We start from the raw sequence: 17,395 nt of genomic DNA on the forward strand, positions 1-17,395 counted from the left end.
ATGTAGTCATAATTTATATTTTATATGTACACACACACACACATATATATGTATATAAATCTACAAAAATTGCAAACATGACACCGGAAAACTATAAAAACAGTCTTAATCATTTTTATGGGGAATATATTCATTATTTTTTTCTATATGGCCTAAAGAATAAAACCATAGAATAGAATATAAAAATATTATATTTCATAGATCAGGGGAGACAGGAAGTACTAAAGAGTACTTTCCTAGTGATCCTGGATTCCAATAACTCAGGTTAAAATACCTGCACATGATAACATGAACATGCATCCACTGCAGTGGCGAGACGAACATAGGTTGATCTATGTGACTTGCTGGCTAACCATTGTAGCCTTTTGATTTTCAAACCATGGAAGATGGTTCTAAACAACATTTCTGAAATTAACCTGTGGTCTCTACACCCATGTGAATACACACACACACACACACACACACACACGCACACACACGAGGAAGAGAGACAGAGGCAGAAATAGTGAGACAGAGACTCAAAGAGACTGAAAAATAGACAGAGAGACAGAAATATTGAAATACAGACACAGGGACACTCAAACCATGACCCCCACATATGCATACATTCACAAATACACATATACAAACACAAAATGTGTATTTTTAATACAAGAATCATTCCATTGATGGTGAGATATAGATGTTTATATACCTATGTCTGGTGTCCTGATAGTTAGATTCAAAGCTCCTCATTAATTTCTCAAGCATCATATTCCCATTAGTCTCTCTTGTCAAGATATTAGCATAATTATTTAAATGAGCATACCTTCATTTATGAAACAACATAGAGACCGTAAACTATCAAATATTATGAGAACAGTATAACACTGATATATTGGACTAAAGCATCAAGATAAAACATTGAGTTAAGATGAGGAGAACCCTCACACTTAGGAATATTGTATTAAAATATGGGGATATTACATCTTGTTCAATGACACCATATTTCAAAATGAGTTAGGATCTTCATTGCAACTTATTTTTCTGATCAAAACTAATATCTACCTTCTTTTTTGCAGCCTTGAGGCAAAAGTTTTGTAGATCAGGGTTGAATCTCTGTAAATGGAAGTGACATACACATTCTTGAATTTATGGCCCCAGCCTTGGAGACACAAGCCCTGGAGACTAAATTTTGCTAATCTTTTGAGACGTTAACATAAACAATTACAATTGGTAACTTTAAGATGATGTAATATTTTTAAGATCACAGATATTTTAGTTGAGTCTTAACTTACATGTTTTATGAGACATTGTGTGGCATTCAGTACTCATATACAGATACAGTGAAAGGCAAGATAAGTGATAGTTATACCAAATGCAAACATTTTTCTAAAACTGAAAACAATATAAGACAGCCTGCGAAAGTGATTAAGTATAGTTATTGACTGATGCTGCCAATAACTTCCCTGCTTTGCTAGTTAGCACTAATAGTAAATTCTCCCAACTGTCTCCCTACCTGTATTATTTGAATACCCTTTTTCTAAACTTGTCTTCCTTCAGCCTGCACAAGCTCAAGTTACATGCAACCTTTTCCTTCAGTGCCCAGATGGTTTCATCATAATGTCTCCATTCTACCCACATAACTGAAAACAAAAGACTGTCACATTTTACAAACAAGTAATAGTCAGTTGTATGTATAAACATGTTTTAAAATCTAATTATCATGGGGTCTAAGTTTGACAAATCATGAACATATGCAATACGTAGGTAAAATCAGATTTTTTCAAACACTAATTATAGTTTTGCTATATATATAGCTATAATGAGACTTTTAAATTGTATATTTTCTTCTTAATCACTTCTCTATAGAGAATTCTCCATATTTTCTATCATATCTGTATATGAATACTTCTTTTTTAAATTGTGTCACACATGTTTTAATAATATTGTTATTTTCACACAACAAAAGAATAGAGTTATTATTAACTCTTCACTGATTCTGGAATTTAGAGTGGTTGTTCTTAGTGCCAAGTCACTTTGTGAAGTTTGAATTTAAATTTTAACTTCTTTCTGAGGTGAAAAATACTACAAACTAAACTATGTTTTCAGATGTTTACAAATTTTATTTGAATTTAGGGGAATCTTCTTTATTTTCACAGGTACACTGAACAGACAAAATAGTAGCTAGCAAGAAAATATAAATCCACTATAATTACAAAATCATAATATAGGTCTTTTATGGCCAAAATGATATAGAAATCAGTAAGATAGTTTCAGAAATTTTACAAAATATATGGATACAAACAAAATCTCATAAATTATCTGTATTTAAATAAAAGATTAAACACTCCCATGAAACACATGGATATAAAATTAAAAATACCAGCATAAAGAACAGAGAAAACATCAATAAAAAGGGAAATTTCTACATCAATAAGCACATTTTAAACTTTTTGATGAAGTGACTCAGGGAACTAAAATATAAAAAACAAACTCACAATGAGTAGAAAGAAACACCAATGTGGAAATAACCAACATATGGGCAAGGGTAAACATTTTGTTGAAAAAAAAAACTGTAAATAACACATTTCACAAGACTTTTCAAAGCATAAGACAGAAGGGACAAAATAAGTAAATTTATGGGCTGGAGAGATGCCTTCTAAGTTAAGAGCACTGGCTTGTCTTCCAAATGTCCTGCGTTCAATTCCCAGAAACCTCATGGTGGCTCACAACCATTTATAATGAGATCTGGTGCCCTCTTCTGTTGGGCAGGCACACACGCAAACAGATCATTGTATAAATAAATAAATAAATTAATTAATTAATTAATCTTTTTTTTTTAAAACAGTGCTTTTAACTTCTGAGCCATCTCTTCAGCCCCAAAAGACTAAGTCTTAAGCTATTTGTTCCCAAAAGTTAAGCATAATTGTGACATCAAGCATTCCAATTTATGACTTAAAATGTTACATCAAATGAGGTGATTAATTTCCATTGACTATTTCAAGATCTCAAGAGAATGAGATTAGGTTGCCCCAAAGGCTTGTATGTCACCAAGGCTGTAACTATTCATAAAAGAAGGTAAGTCTGTCTTGAAAACAAAGACCAGCCAGTTGTGTTGGAGGAGAGGTTTTGCCTTTGTTTCATCAGAAGAATAAGAGCTATAGATTACATCAAAATTAATAAAGATTAGTTTTGACCAGGGGAGATCACCTGAAAATCTTGACTGCAGACATAAAGAAACTAAGAAAAATAATAAAACAGGTAACATAAATTGCTGAATCCTCTACATGGGAACAGCTCTGAGACATAAAAAAAAAAATATTGTTGGCTATAGAATCCTCAGGAGTTTTTATGCCATGTTTTCACATGGCACGGATAAAAATTTATATTATAATTTCTTACACAGTCCAAACTTACTCATAAAGAAATACAAATATCTTTCACCTGCTCAAACAAAGAGCAGAGAATCATCTTTAGCTGAATTGTGCACACTGCAAATTCCATATATGTGTTAATGTAAAAATGTATTTAAAAGTTTATATGTTTACAGAGCAAAAGGACCCGATATCAAAGAAACAAGACAAATAGCCCAAGTGATTGATGAACGTAAGAGGACAAAGGATAGGTGAATGACTTTTGTATGCATTTTGACATCTTTCTTAATGGGTTCTGTGAAATTATATCATGTTCCATGTAATAAAAGACTATTATCAGAAAGCACAGAGATACATTTTCTGAGTGTAGAAGTACCTGAGGTTTGACTTGCAGGGAAATAATATTATGAACAATTTTTATGTTATTATTATCAATTACTAATCTATGTTATAGTAAATCCCATATAATGCAATATTAATTTGTATTTTTTTGGTTTTTCTTTTTCTCAAATAATTGAGGGACAGAATGAGAATACTGGGTGTTTTGGAGGGAGAATGACAATGGTGTAAATAGAGAAACACAGGTTTCCCAGCATGAACATTCTGTTTACCACAGTTTTACCCCAATAATAATACTTTCTTTAAAAATTTTTTTATTAATTTACTTAGATTACAGCTCAATTGTTCAAGAATACTTTCTAAAACTCAATAAGATGTCATTAATGAGGAATCAATAAGAGGATCATTGTCTTTGGCTTAGACCATGACTCTGTCAGATATAGGGAAGTGCATATGTGGCTATGTTTATGAGAATCAGAGGTATTGAAATATTGATGTGAATACATAAGTGGGCCCCTATTTGTATGCTAGTGAGAAAGCCAAATTTCTCTTCCTTGAATTTTTTATGAAGATCAAAGGTATAAATATAAATATGTAAATGAGTCTCGATCTATATGTTAGTGATCAAGTCAAATTTTTCTGCCTTGAATCTTACAACTAATATAAAGAAATAAAATACAATAGCTCTCTTTGCTCCATATAATTTTTCTATCTATGTGGAACGATTAATAATTATAACTATGTGAAGGAAAAAGTATATTAACAGAAAAAATATTTAGCATGCATCTAATTTTAAAATGCACTGCATCACAGAGCAAAGAGTCAAGTGGCACAAAATCTAAGAAAAGAAGGTACAACACAAGTCATTAAGATGACAAAATAGTTCTGAAGTTTACAGTTGGAATTACTGAATATCAGTTTAAGATAACCAGTCATTTTGTTAACATCAGTGCTATCCTTTAGAAACTTATAGTATTTAAGAAAAAAATTTAAAGCATTCACAATTATCAGTAGCCAATTGTCTGAATGATAGTTTGTCAACATCTTTAATTAGTTTCCCTAACTAATTCAAAGCAATATATTTGTTTTAAAAAGCTGAAGAGCTCTGCATAGGTAATTGGAGGTACTGCTCAAGAGTACTTTTTCTATGAACAATGGCTGGAACTGAATGGTAAAATTAACCAAACCAGTGTGAGTATTGCACAGAGGTAAATGAAAAGATAGAAACTAATCCTTTTCTTTCCTTTTAAAACACTTTAGAGGAGTATATACCTCCTTCCATCAGTCATGTAAGTTCCTCTGGGACTTAGACGTCATTTCCTAGGGTCCTAATATTTAGAATCTTGTCTGATGAGAATTCTGGGTGAGTGGAAGTTAATTTGAGAGATCAATTATGTAACTAAATGAAAAATACTTTATGCTGTTTCTGTGTAATGTTTGGCCAGGCTTGCAAGTATGATAAAAACCTATTGAAACAACGAAGTACTATGAACAGATTTTAATTTTGTTGTGAGTTTTGAATTGAACCATGGGCTTCTTACTCATAATAAAAAGGAATATATCTTGTAAAAAAAGAAAAAAGGTATTTTGATTATCAAGTCTTTAGTCAATTCTAAATTTCACATGAACATCTTCTTATATCTTTACAGATATTCACTATACCACTGCATCCAGAATCTTTTTTTTTATAGGAGAATTCAAACATTTTACACCATAAAATAAAGAATAATGTAGTTATCTTCTTCTCAACCAATACTTAAATGGAGCAGGTGGTTGAGGGAAACTGCACCACTGTGGCACAATTCATCCTCCTGGGATTTTCCGATGTCCCTGAGTTGAGTGCTTTTCTGTCCTTGGTGTTTCTTCTCATTTATGGAGTCACTGTCTTAGCCAACCTAGGCATGACTGTGCTGATTAAGGTCAGCTCTCAACTTCACACCCCCATGTACTTTTTCCTCAGCCACCTGTCCTTTGTGGATTTCTGCTACTCCTCCACTATTGTGCCTAAAATACTGGCTAACATCTTCAAAAAGAACAAAGCCATATCATTCCTGGAATGCATGATCCAATTCTACTTGTTTTGCACATGTGTGGTCACTGAAGTCTTCCTCCTGGCTGTGATGGCCTATGACCGCTTTGTAGCCATTTGTAACCCACTACTGTATTTGGCTATAATGTCTCCAGAGCTCTGTATGTTACTGGTGTCTGGCTGCTACCTCTGTGCATCTGTGTGCTCCCTGGTTCACTTATGCTTAGCTCTTGAGATACCATCATTTAAATCAAATGTGATCAACCACTTCTTCTGTGATCTGCCTCCTCTCCTAAGTCTTGCTTGCTCTGATGTCACTGTTAATAAAGTGCTGCTCTTTGTTGTAGCCACCTTTAATGAGAGCTTTAGTATTGTGACCATCGTGACCTCCTACTTGTTTATCCTTGTCACCATCCTGAGGATGCGCTCTGTGGAAGGGAGACGCAAAGCCTTTTCCACTTGTGCCTCTCATCTCGCAACCATCGTTGTGTTCCACGGAACAATCCTTTCCATTTATTGCTCTTCCACTTCAGACAACAGCGGGGAGGCTGACAAAGTGGCTACAGTGTTCTACACGGTAGTTATTCCCATGCTGAATCCTTTGATCTATAGCCTCAGAAACAAGGACGTAACAGGTGCTCTGAGGAGAGTTGTGAGCTCTAAGATATATTCCCAATGAATATTGCTTTGTTGGAATCCAGATTCAAAGGTCGATGCTGGCAGAGAGGGTAATAGATGGATCAAGGTTTGGCAGAAAGCAGAAGTTCTAAGTGACATCTTTTTCTGTTTTTCCGTATTGTGATTACTAAATATAAAACCATAGCATTTAAAATATTTCAAAACTAAAAGGTGATTTCATCATTTGATTTACATTTTTAAATTATGATTCATGTCCTACCAAGCCAAATATATTGTGTTTTGTGTAAGGTCTTCCCAAATCTAAAAAGTAGGATTTTGCAAAGTTTCTAATTTCATTTCTGTAAACATAATGGAGATTATTATTTATTTCAAAACAGAATGTCTATAATTTACAATGGAAATCATGATATTAACATGTATGTACACAGGGAGAATACCATGAACATTTGCTCAGGATTTTTTAAATTTGTTTTGCTGTTCCAGGCTACTTACATATTTTAGTTGTAATGCAGCCACAGTGGTCATTGCCTTAAAAATATTGGATGATATGTAACTGTTTAAGAAAACACTTTAGTAATATTGAATTATGGAAATGATATTGCTAGTTATATGAGTGTGTCAGTGTGTGATCTTTGCATGCTAATGCAGTGTCCACAGAGGGTCAAAGAGAGTTGAGTTTCCTGGAGCTGCAGTTTTAGTCTCCCATAAGCCATTTGATGTGAGGCCTTATAATTGAACTCAAGTCCTTAGGAAGACCAGAAACCCATCATAAATATGGATCCAGCTCAACCTCCCCATTAAAGAGCATAAAACATGCGTAAGACACTTTGAATTCCTAGAAAATAGGCCGTTTTAGTTTCTTTTTTTCTGTATATTGAAAACAGTCATTGGGGACTGAAGAACTCTCTCTTTCTTGCTTTATATTCAATTCTATTCTTATACTACGTTTGCTACTGATGACATTCTTATAGTCACCTTTCATCATGCTCCATGTGTATATACACATATATGCTTCCCATTTCATTAAAATTGTACTATGATGATTACATGCATGTACGCATCACTATCTCATTACTGTCAACCCACGCCTTGAGTCTCTCATCCATTACACTTCCTCTTACCTGCATGGCTCTTTGCCATGTTAATGATTTTTAAAAATTCATTTTGCTTATTTTGTTTTGTTTTGTTTGCAACACATGAAGTTCAGTCGGGGTTATCTGTGTGATCATGGATTTTAGATATCTATGGGAGCATATGACTCATCAGTGGGCTTCAAACTGGGGACAGTGTTTCACCCTTCACAGTCTATCCATAAGCCGTAGTTGAGCTCACACATTTTCAATCAGGATGTAATATACTTCATTTGCAAAATTTTTGTGTTTCTTAACAATTATTTTTGAATTATTTGTACCATCAACTTTTTGATGAATTATGCCCTTATGATCTGTTTCAGTTTGTAAAGTGCATCAGATGTTGATAGAAGCCTCTCTCCTTATATCTACAATGTTAGAAAAGAAAGGAACTTGTGTTCAAGAATCTGATTTTCCTTTGTTACTATTTTTTTATTTATTAACTTTTAAAGTTTTGCACATGTACCTATAAACTCTAGGAACCACATATGGCACACAAATATACAATATATGTCTCTTTGAGACTGACTTAATTATCTTAATATGATTATGTGAGTTTTCTTACAAATAGACTAACTTTTACATGAATTTCACTGTATAAAACAAATCATCGTTATCCATTCCTCTGATGTCAGACACCTAAATTTTTTCCATATTTTATGTGTTGTGAATTGTTGTATAATAATATTTACGTTAAAACTGTCATTGAGTCAGAGAAAAATCAGCTCTCACTTTTAAGAGTCTCACAAAATACCAAGCTAACAGATATAACGTATACACAGAAGACCTGGTTTTTAAATTCTGTTATAGAATAGCCTGTATTCCTCATCTTTCTATCCCATTCTGTTCTAGGGTGTATTCATTTTATCCATTAATTATTTATCACTTTACATATTGATTGCAGATCCCCTCCTCCACTTCCAGTCCTACCTTCCACCAGCTTCCTCCAATCCCCATTCCCTTTCTTTGAGGAGAGGGGAGGCCCCATGGGTACTACCCAACCCTGGCACAGCAGGACTAAGCACATCTTCTCCTACTGAGGTTACACAAAGTCTCTCAGCTAGGAGAGAGGGATCCAAAGACAGGCAACAGAGTCAGAGACAGTTCTAGCTCCACCTGTTAGGGCAGCCACATGAAGACCAAGCTGTACATCATCTGTAGGTGTGTAGAGGGCCTAGGTCAAGCCAATGCATGGCCTTCGGTTGGTGGTTCTGTTTCTATTCTCCATGAGACCAGGTTTGTCTACTCTGTAGGTATTCCTGTGGTGCCTTTGACCCCTCCGTCTCGCTCTTCATTCCACCCACTCTTCATAAAACTTCCCGAGCTTCTCCTATTGTTCGCCTAGTGGTCTCGTCATCTGAATCCACTAGCTGCTGGATGAGCCTCTCAGATGATAGTTATGCTCAGCTCCCATCTGTAAGCATACCAGAGTATCATTAATAGTGTCATGGGTTTGCTCTTTCACATTTGGTGGGTCTTAACTTGGGCCAGTCACTGGTTGTCCGTTCCATCAAGCTCTGCTTGTTCTATTTGCTCTTGAAATTCCTTTTCTCCTATTGGTTGTCTTGACCTATCTCATTATTTTGTCCTGTCTGGCTGCGGTCTCTTGGAGGGCTGCTCTTTTCTGAGGAGGAAATGAAGGGAGTGTATCTGGGGAGGGTGGAGGTTTGAGGGATCTGGGAGGAACGGAGCAAAGGGAAACTGAGATCAGGATCTACTACGCGAGAAATGAATGTATTTTCAATTTTAAAAGGGAGAGATTTTTAAAAAGATGTATTTATTATGTATACAATATTTTGCCTGCATATAACACCTACAGTCCAGAAGAAGAGCATACCAGATCTCATTCTAGATGGTTGTGAGCCATCATGTGGTTGCTGGTAATTGAACTCAGGACCTCTGGGTGGGGCAGACAGGGCTCTTAACCTCTGAGCCATCTCTCCAGTGCAAATGAGAGATTTAAAAAAATCTGTCTCTGATTTAATTTTCCCTTGTCTGGAGGAAAGCCCATGGGGGATGCTCTTGGCAGGTGTTTGCAAAAACCATCACAGCCCGATGAATTGAAGACTTTCTAAGCAAACCAAAGGAAACTCAGTCAGCTTCTTACTGGATTTTAGTACAGAAATGCAAGAGAGACATTGTACCCATTTTCACCTCAGTCCCTTAATGTCTGAGAAAACAGCATAAAGTTTATTTCTCTATTTCTCTAAGTTCATCTGATGTTTGGTTACAGTCATAAAGCATGTGTGAGGAAAAGAGTAGGGTAGTCTTTATAATCCTGATGAAGAAATTCTCATATAGATACTGCTTTCTCCATAAGTCCAAAGATTAACTAGACTTATATTTTCCTGAGTTGTAGTAAACAAGATGAATCTCCATAAGGCAAATGATCCTGGTGCACTGGGAAATTAAGAAAGCCTTGAAGGAGATAGAAGGAAGGCATAAAACACTCAACAGTAAGGTTTCAGATTTGACATTTGTGTTTATATTTATATTTTTGTGTTAGCTTAAAATAATGTTTCAAAGCATGTAATTGGCCAAAAATAATAAAGAAATATTTTTCTATAATACCATTCCAGCTTATACAATCAACTTAGCTGACTTATATGAGATAATTACTCCTACAAAATCATAAATTTAGAGACTTAGAGAAGTTTTTTACAATTTTAAAAAATAAAATGCAAAATTTAACCTGCAGGGATAATTTCTACAATTTTTAATAAGGTCTACACAAGCACTATGATTCTATTTCCACAGAATGTTAATGGTTTTTAATAAGGACTAGCAATATGATTAAAAATAATTCACCCTATGAACAACAAGAAGAAATGACATAATTTGGTAATATCACTCAATTTTATGTATGAATTTTATCCATGCTTTGAAATACATATTATATAAATACTTTAAAATTTTTGAAAACTTAGAGAAATACAGAAACAATAATTATTGCTTCATTCAAGTTTCTTCTCAAATTTGTAACATATTTTAATTAACAATTCAAATTATTGTTTGTGTTTCTGGCTTTCTTATATATTTTAAATTGATGTTTGTAAGATGATTATCAAATGAACATTTCCAAATTAAATAGTAATATCTATGGTATTATTTATTTTATTAAAAGTTTAAAACATTCCTGAGAACAATGCTGACATTTTAAGACCTGCCTTATTATCCCTAACAATATTTTATACCAGGACATAATTCACCTTACAACAACTTGGTAAACTTCTCAAAGTCCCCCATAGATGTGTTTTAAAAATGCTTTTATATTAAAAGTTATTTTGTTTGACCTGGCTTTTTGTGCATGGATATCTTGAGATCTAACAATACACAGAAAATAGGACACAGAGGCCTAGATTGGTATTCTGAAGGCAGAGCAGTCAAAGGAAGCAGATGCTTGGCATGGCGCTATCTGACGCCTTACAGCTCTATATCTAGAAGGGAGAACATGGTGCTGACATCTTTCTGAGCTTGTCTCTTTATCCATAGAGTTAAGCAGACGGGAAGATCCCAAGCCAACATCTTGCCTTTTCTAGCAACTTATTTTGCTTTTTCCACTGACTTGCCCCCATTTTTCTCTTAAGGACTAGCATAAAGACAATAATATAGCCAGGCGTGGTGGCGCACACCTTTAATGCCAGCCCTTGGGAGGCAGAGGCAGGTGGATTGCTGTGAGTTCAAGGCCAGCTTGGTCGACAAAGTGAGCCTAGGATAGCCAAGGCTACACCAAGAAACCCTGTCTCCAAAAAACAAAAAACAAAACAAAGAAAGTAATATATTTTGGTTGGCTGTGATGAAGTTTAAGTGAAATAATGTTCATATAAATTTTAGAAGAAGCCAAATATCTATTAATATTAGCCAGTTTATCTCATTTTAGAGTGGTCCTGCTGTGAGCTAAAATATTTCATAAAACCATGACAAAAATTTTTATAAAAAACACTAGTGAAATCTGCATTGTGGCTCACACAATTGATACAAGAATGTCAGCATCCCTAACCATGCAAGTATGAAGCATAGTATGTTTTGGTTTTTAAATAGTTTTCCATCTAAGTGTGTGTGTGTGTGTGTGTGTGTGTGTGTGTGTGTGTGTGCGCGCACACATATGCATGTATATGCTACTTTCTGGGCCAACTTAATGTTGATTGCAATGTACATGTGTGTTGAGGGCTGATCACTTGGGGCAGTTTATTCTATTATGTGGGAACTGAGTATTTTTGATATATACATAATAGTTATACATATGTAGGGGAGAATTCTGATGTTTTGATTGCATACATTCAATATTCAGTTATCAACTTTGAGCAATGCACCTACCTGTCCAGCATGCACAACGACGTTCCTTTTATAATGAGAATATGGAGCTTGTTTGGTTCTTAGCTACAGCAATGTGGCAGGAGCCCCAGTGTCACATTGTTCTCTCTGGCTGCCTAAGATAGCTTTTCAGAGACCTACTCTCTGGTAATGCTGGGAGCCTTGACTTCCCTGCAGAAAAGAACTGTATAATGTGTCAGTATGAAGCAGGGTTGGAATTTATCAAGTAAAAGTTTCAACACAGAATTAAGGAGCTTGGCAGAAAGAGGTACTTAGGCAAATGAAAAAAACATGCCTAACTGTTAGTGTTTCCCAAGAGAGTGTATCAGTCAAAAATGTCTTTATAAGGGTTTTGGAGGCCTCTGAAATTGCATCTAAACCCTTTCCTATGGAAACTTAGATTTCATCACATCATCAGTCATGATACTCATTAAATAGGTTTCCTGTTTATAAGGTAAATCTTTAGTTCACTTGGATTCTTCAGAAAATTAGAGATTTTTTTTTCACTGTGAAAAAGTTCAGTTTTGTTGATGAGATTTCCAGAAATTGTCAAGCAAATTTTCATAGAGGAAACAAGTAAGGGACTTATTTGAAGGTTTAATAGGTGTAGACATAAGGGCAGTTCATTATTATTTTAACCCTATATTTGAGATTATCTTTCATTAAATGAATGTTATTTAATATTTGTAAGAGCAAACATCAGTACAAATGATGTATTTTCACATGCACTTTACATTATTTAACATTACTATTATTATTATTATTATTATTATTATTATTATTATTATTATTATTATTGTGCACCAGCTATGTAAATCTTGGTGGTTTATAAACAAATTTCTGATGATGTTCCACAGGGAGGAAATACATATATAGTTCAAGTTTATTAATATTCTTATGGCATAGAAATTAGTCTGTGTTTTACATAAGGGATCCTTTTCCCTAGAGCTCAATTTGCAGGATAAACTCTCTGCTGATGACAAACATCTCAGATTAGTTCAAAAGCAGAAGGCTCTAACTACTTAAAATTGGAAATGAACATATTTTTTCAAGTAAAGTTATTTTTAAAATACATTTAATGTTTCTGTCTTCTAATGGAGATGGCATACGAAAACTCTTAAACTTTAGAATTGCCATGAAAATGTTGCTTGATATTTTCTGACATGGGTGATGATGAATGAGAATAATTCCTTCTAATATCAAACATTTTGAACACGAACATTTGAGACTGAAGATGTAAGATATCCTGTTCTCTTTCCCGTTTTGTCTGTCTGTCTGTCTGTCTGTCTGTCTGTCTCTTCTTGTGTGCTTGTGTGTGTGTGTGTGTTACTCTTGATCTCTCTCTCCTCTCTTCTACCAACTTACTTCATGAAATCTCTAACTTATGACAGACTATGAGCTTATGAGCTTCATTTTGAGATACAAAAGGATTGAATTGTCTTTACGCACTAGTCATATGGTCAGTTCTTGGTTGCGAACAGAGATAAGCATTTGCATTCAGTTTACTTTGGATTTATCATAAATTGGCTTCTATGTTATCAGTATAGGAGATGTAAACCTGACTTCCAAGATTTGCCTACATTACAACAAAATTTTCTTAATATTTTCTTTTTCATTGCCATTTCTTTTCTTTACTCACTTTTCTTTTTGCATGATTAAGAAAACTTTATAAGTTTTAACATATTTTTCTAGTTCTGTTTGGGGGGGTTATAACTTAATTGCAACATTTCTCCATTTCTTTTACTTCCTTTACATCCTCTTATATACTCTACCAACTCTACTTCCATGGCCTCTTTTTTTACTGTTATTACATGCATATATGTTTATATATATGCATATATATTTCTAAATGTAACCCATTCAGTCAACACAGTTTTATACATGTATTTTTCAGGGCTGACCATTTGCCATCATATAATCAAATTTTGAGCTCTTCTCTGGGAAAGAGAACCTTTTGCACTTCCAGCTTTACTCAGTTGTTTATAGTTCATGGTATATGGTTGAGGTCTTTTAGGCTGTTTTCCTGTTCAATTTAGTATGTTGGTGTCCTTTCCTCTACTCCTTCCATCCTTCTTTTTTTCTTTCACTCATTCCTTTCTTCCTTCCTCCCTCTTTGTCTCTGTTTCTGTCTCTGTCTCTGTCTCTGTCTCTAATTTTTTTCTCTTTTTTATTAGTTGATGAAGAAATTAATACTACATGACCTGAATTTCTTTCTATTTCTTTAAAATTTGTTCAAGATGAAAATATTGCTAGGCCTTTTTTGCTTTTTGTATAGTTTACCTCAGATTTCTTTGCAGTAATGAAAAAATTATCTATTGTTTCCATTTTATTTTGTTTCAGAAAGTCAGAGAATAAAGTAACTCCATTAGGAGATTGTGTTTTCTCTATCATGATATCTTAGGTCAGTCATCTTGTCCAACACAATACTTAGGAAATCTGGAGAAGTTTTCACTTACTTTTTTCTTAATTTATGAAATTATAATTTAATACATATGGTATATATCATGTATTATATACAACATATATTTTATACGTGTTATTATGTAAAACTATATTTATATTCTTGTACGTTCTAACTTTTATAGAATTAATCATGTCTAAGTTATAATTAGAAAAAAATGATAATTTTCCAACTTATATGTAACAATGAACTATAATTTAATGTCTGTTTGACAGTTTTTAATAATATCCCAAGAAATACTCCAATATAATTTTGTAATTTTTTCAATAATTTTAATATGGTTAGACTTCATGAAATACTGAATTTAAAACCTTTATTTAGAGTAATTTAGCATTTAACTTTTAACTTTTTCACAATAAGATTTTGAATACATTTTTCCCATTTGTTTTCTCAAAAAATGGCTCATATATCTAACTCAGTTTAGAACTTGACTATGTTTATCCTTCTGAATTTTACTTCTAATTTTAGAATATTAAATTTTAGGATCTTTCCAAGGCATTGGTTTCAAATGAAACTTTTATAGTGCCTCAAGATGCAACTGTAGGTAATGCAATCCTAGTTTCATACTGTTTGATTCAGTTAAAGTAGTACAACTGTGTATATGACATAACCAAAATATACTTCCAGGTCTTATTTTTAATAAAGTTTTCGATGATTAGATTAAATCCCATGATACATCAAATTACAACATTGGACGCATTTCAGACAAATCACACCAACTACCTCAGAGATTTGCTTAACTGTATTTTATACGCTCATGGCTTATATTAGCATGTATGAGAGGTGTTTATTGACACTTGTTTTAGTATGACTCTGAACTACCCAATATTTTGAAATTTTTATAATTCTGTTTTTCTTTTTTCTTTTTTTTATATAATTCTGTTTTCTTGTTCTCCATATATTCTTGATATCAATGCTATACTGTTCTGCAGTTAACATAAATCTCTTGTTTTTCCCCTTTTACAGCACAGGGCTGTTTCCGAAACTGCCAAGTATCAGTCATGGGTGAGGAAGACTGCACCTCTGTGGCAGAATTTGTTCTTCTTGGCTTTTCTGATGTCCCTGAGCTGGCATTCTTTCTCTTCCTAGTGTTTCTTCTCATTTATGGAGTGACAGTCATAGCAAACCTGGGCATGACCATATTGATTAAGGTCAGCTCCCAACTTCACATGCCTATGTACTTTTTCCTCAGCCACCTGTCTTTTGTAGATTTCTGCTACTCCTCTGTCATTGTGCCAAAAGTGTTCATTGATATCATTAACAAGGAAAATGTTATTTCTTACCGGGGATGCATGGTACAATTTTATTTGTTTTGCGCTTTTGCTATCACTGAGGTTTTCCTATTGGCTGTAATGGCCTATGACCGCTTTGTGGCCATTTGTAACCCACTACTATACATGGCCATCATGTCCCCAAAGCTCCGTGCAGTACTGGTGTCTTGTTGCTACCTCTATGGGTCAGTGTGCTCTCTGATTCACTTGTGCTTAGCCCTTGAGATCTCATCATTTAATTCAAATGTGATGAACCACTTCTTTCGTGATCTGCCTCCTCTCTTACGTCTTGCTTGCTCTGACATTACCAAGAATGAGTTAATCTTGTTCATCATTGTCAATTTCAATGAGATTCTCACTATTGTAATCATCTTCACCTCCTGCTTGTTTATCCTTGTCACCATCCTGAGGATGCGCTCTGCAGAGGGGAGACGCAAAGCCTTTTCCACCTGTGCCTCCCATCTCACAGTCATCATTGTGTTCCACGGGACGATCCTTTTTATTTATTGTCAGCCCAACTCTGGCAATAGTCTAGATGTTGATAAAGTGACTACAGCTTTCTACACTGTGGTCATTCCCATGATGAACCCCCTGATCTACAGTCTGAGGAATAAGGATGTGAAGGAGGCTCTTAGAAAAGTTTTAGGTTCCATAAAGAATTATTTACTAGATTTTTTAAAAAGCAAAACTTAGGGATTCATATTGATATCCATGTATTGACAAATAGATGAGCAGAATGGACCATAGAAAAGAATAGCTATTACATAGGGAAATTTATTAATGAGTCTTAGTATTCACTTATCTCTGTGTGTTCTCGATTTGCAAAAGTAGTATTGAGGGTTTTCAAAAATTGTTCTTATGTGTTGTTCTTCATTTTTGTAGTATTTTAAGGTGGTATGAGTTATAATATGGTACAAGAAACTTTTTATTATTGTAAACCTTTATTGTAGTATAATTTGTGAAATACATGATCCACTTAAAAATTGACGTCCTGAAATTTTACAACAAATAGCAACATATTGTCAAGTAGTTTATATACAAGTATCTGCAAATTATAAACTAGTATATATCACATATACATTGAGGTTTTTGCTGATTCCTTTACTTTTTGGTATTTGAATCTCTATAGTGTTTTCAGAAGTTCATTTAGTATCTAGTTTGAAAAAATCAAAGCAGGAAGAACATTTATCCAAAAGAATCCAGAAAATATTAATTACATGTTATACTCAAAATGCTTTGAATCCATTTTTGTTTACAAGATTTTGTGTTATTTTGCCTTTGTATTTCTCTGTATTGAGCTTTGCTATAAAAGTCTTGTCTTATTGGTGTCTACATTTATGACTTACTACTTACTTATTCATAATATTTCCTCAATGCAGTGAGAATGAAAGGTGCCTTTCAACTCTAAATGCATTTCCAGTCTCTGTTAGTATTTTCGCATATGCATTTGACCTTTATAAAATATTCCTTCATCACTCTTTATAGCTACGTCATCCTTGTTTCTTAATCTTGATTCATGTTTCACTCTTACAATCTTATGATTTATTTCAATTTCCACTTTATGTTTACTTGTTCGAGTAAAATGTTTATTTTGGTATCTCATGTTAGAAAAGCAGTTGGATTAAGTTTAAGAAAGTGAAACTTGTTGTTTTAATACTGACTTTTAACTTTATAAGTTTATAAGTTTCAGTCAGTGCCCTCTGTTAATATTGGTAATTTCTGTAATCCTCACGGCTCTTCATTTAATTTTGATAACGAATACGCACAGATTTGTACCTATACACAAAAATGAAATTTTACTCATTAAAGAAGGACATAGAAAGTTTTAGAACTAATTTATTATATAGCAATATTAT

At 33.8% G+C, this 17,395-nt stretch overlaps 2 protein-coding genes across 2 annotated transcripts; both read left to right on the forward strand.

The window, feature by feature from the left end:
* Positions 1 to 5,455: 5,455 nt before the first annotated feature.
* On the forward strand, positions 5,456 to 6,403 carry LOC127207426 (olfactory receptor 5L1-like). Its single transcript, XM_051166842.1, has one exon. It carries the CDS (start codon positions 5,456 to 5,458, stop codon positions 6,401 to 6,403), a length of 948 nt encoding a protein of 315 aa, XP_051022799.1.
* An 8,866-nt stretch (positions 6,404 to 15,269) lies between these two features.
* LOC127207511 (olfactory receptor 5L2-like) lies at positions 15,270 to 16,232 on the forward strand. The gene has a single exon (XM_051166951.1). It carries the CDS (start codon positions 15,270 to 15,272, stop codon positions 16,230 to 16,232), a length of 963 nt encoding a protein of 320 aa, XP_051022908.1.
* The last annotated feature ends 1,163 nt before the right edge of the window (positions 16,233 to 17,395 follow it).

Source organism: Acomys russatus, chromosome 24 (genome assembly GCF_903995435.1).
Source record: "Acomys russatus chromosome 24, mAcoRus1.1, whole genome shotgun sequence".
In the NCBI taxonomy this organism is placed as follows: domain Eukaryota; kingdom Metazoa; phylum Chordata; class Mammalia; order Rodentia; family Muridae; genus Acomys; species Acomys russatus.

Excerpts from the sequence above, each read along its gene's own strand:
- LOC127207426 (XM_051166842.1), top strand. The coding sequence starts at position 5,456 with ATGGAGCAGGTGGTTGAGGGAAACTGCACCACTGTGGCACAATTCATC.
- LOC127207511 (XM_051166951.1), top strand. The coding sequence starts at position 15,270 with ATGGGTGAGGAAGACTGCACCTCTGTGGCAGAATTTGTTCTTCTTGGC.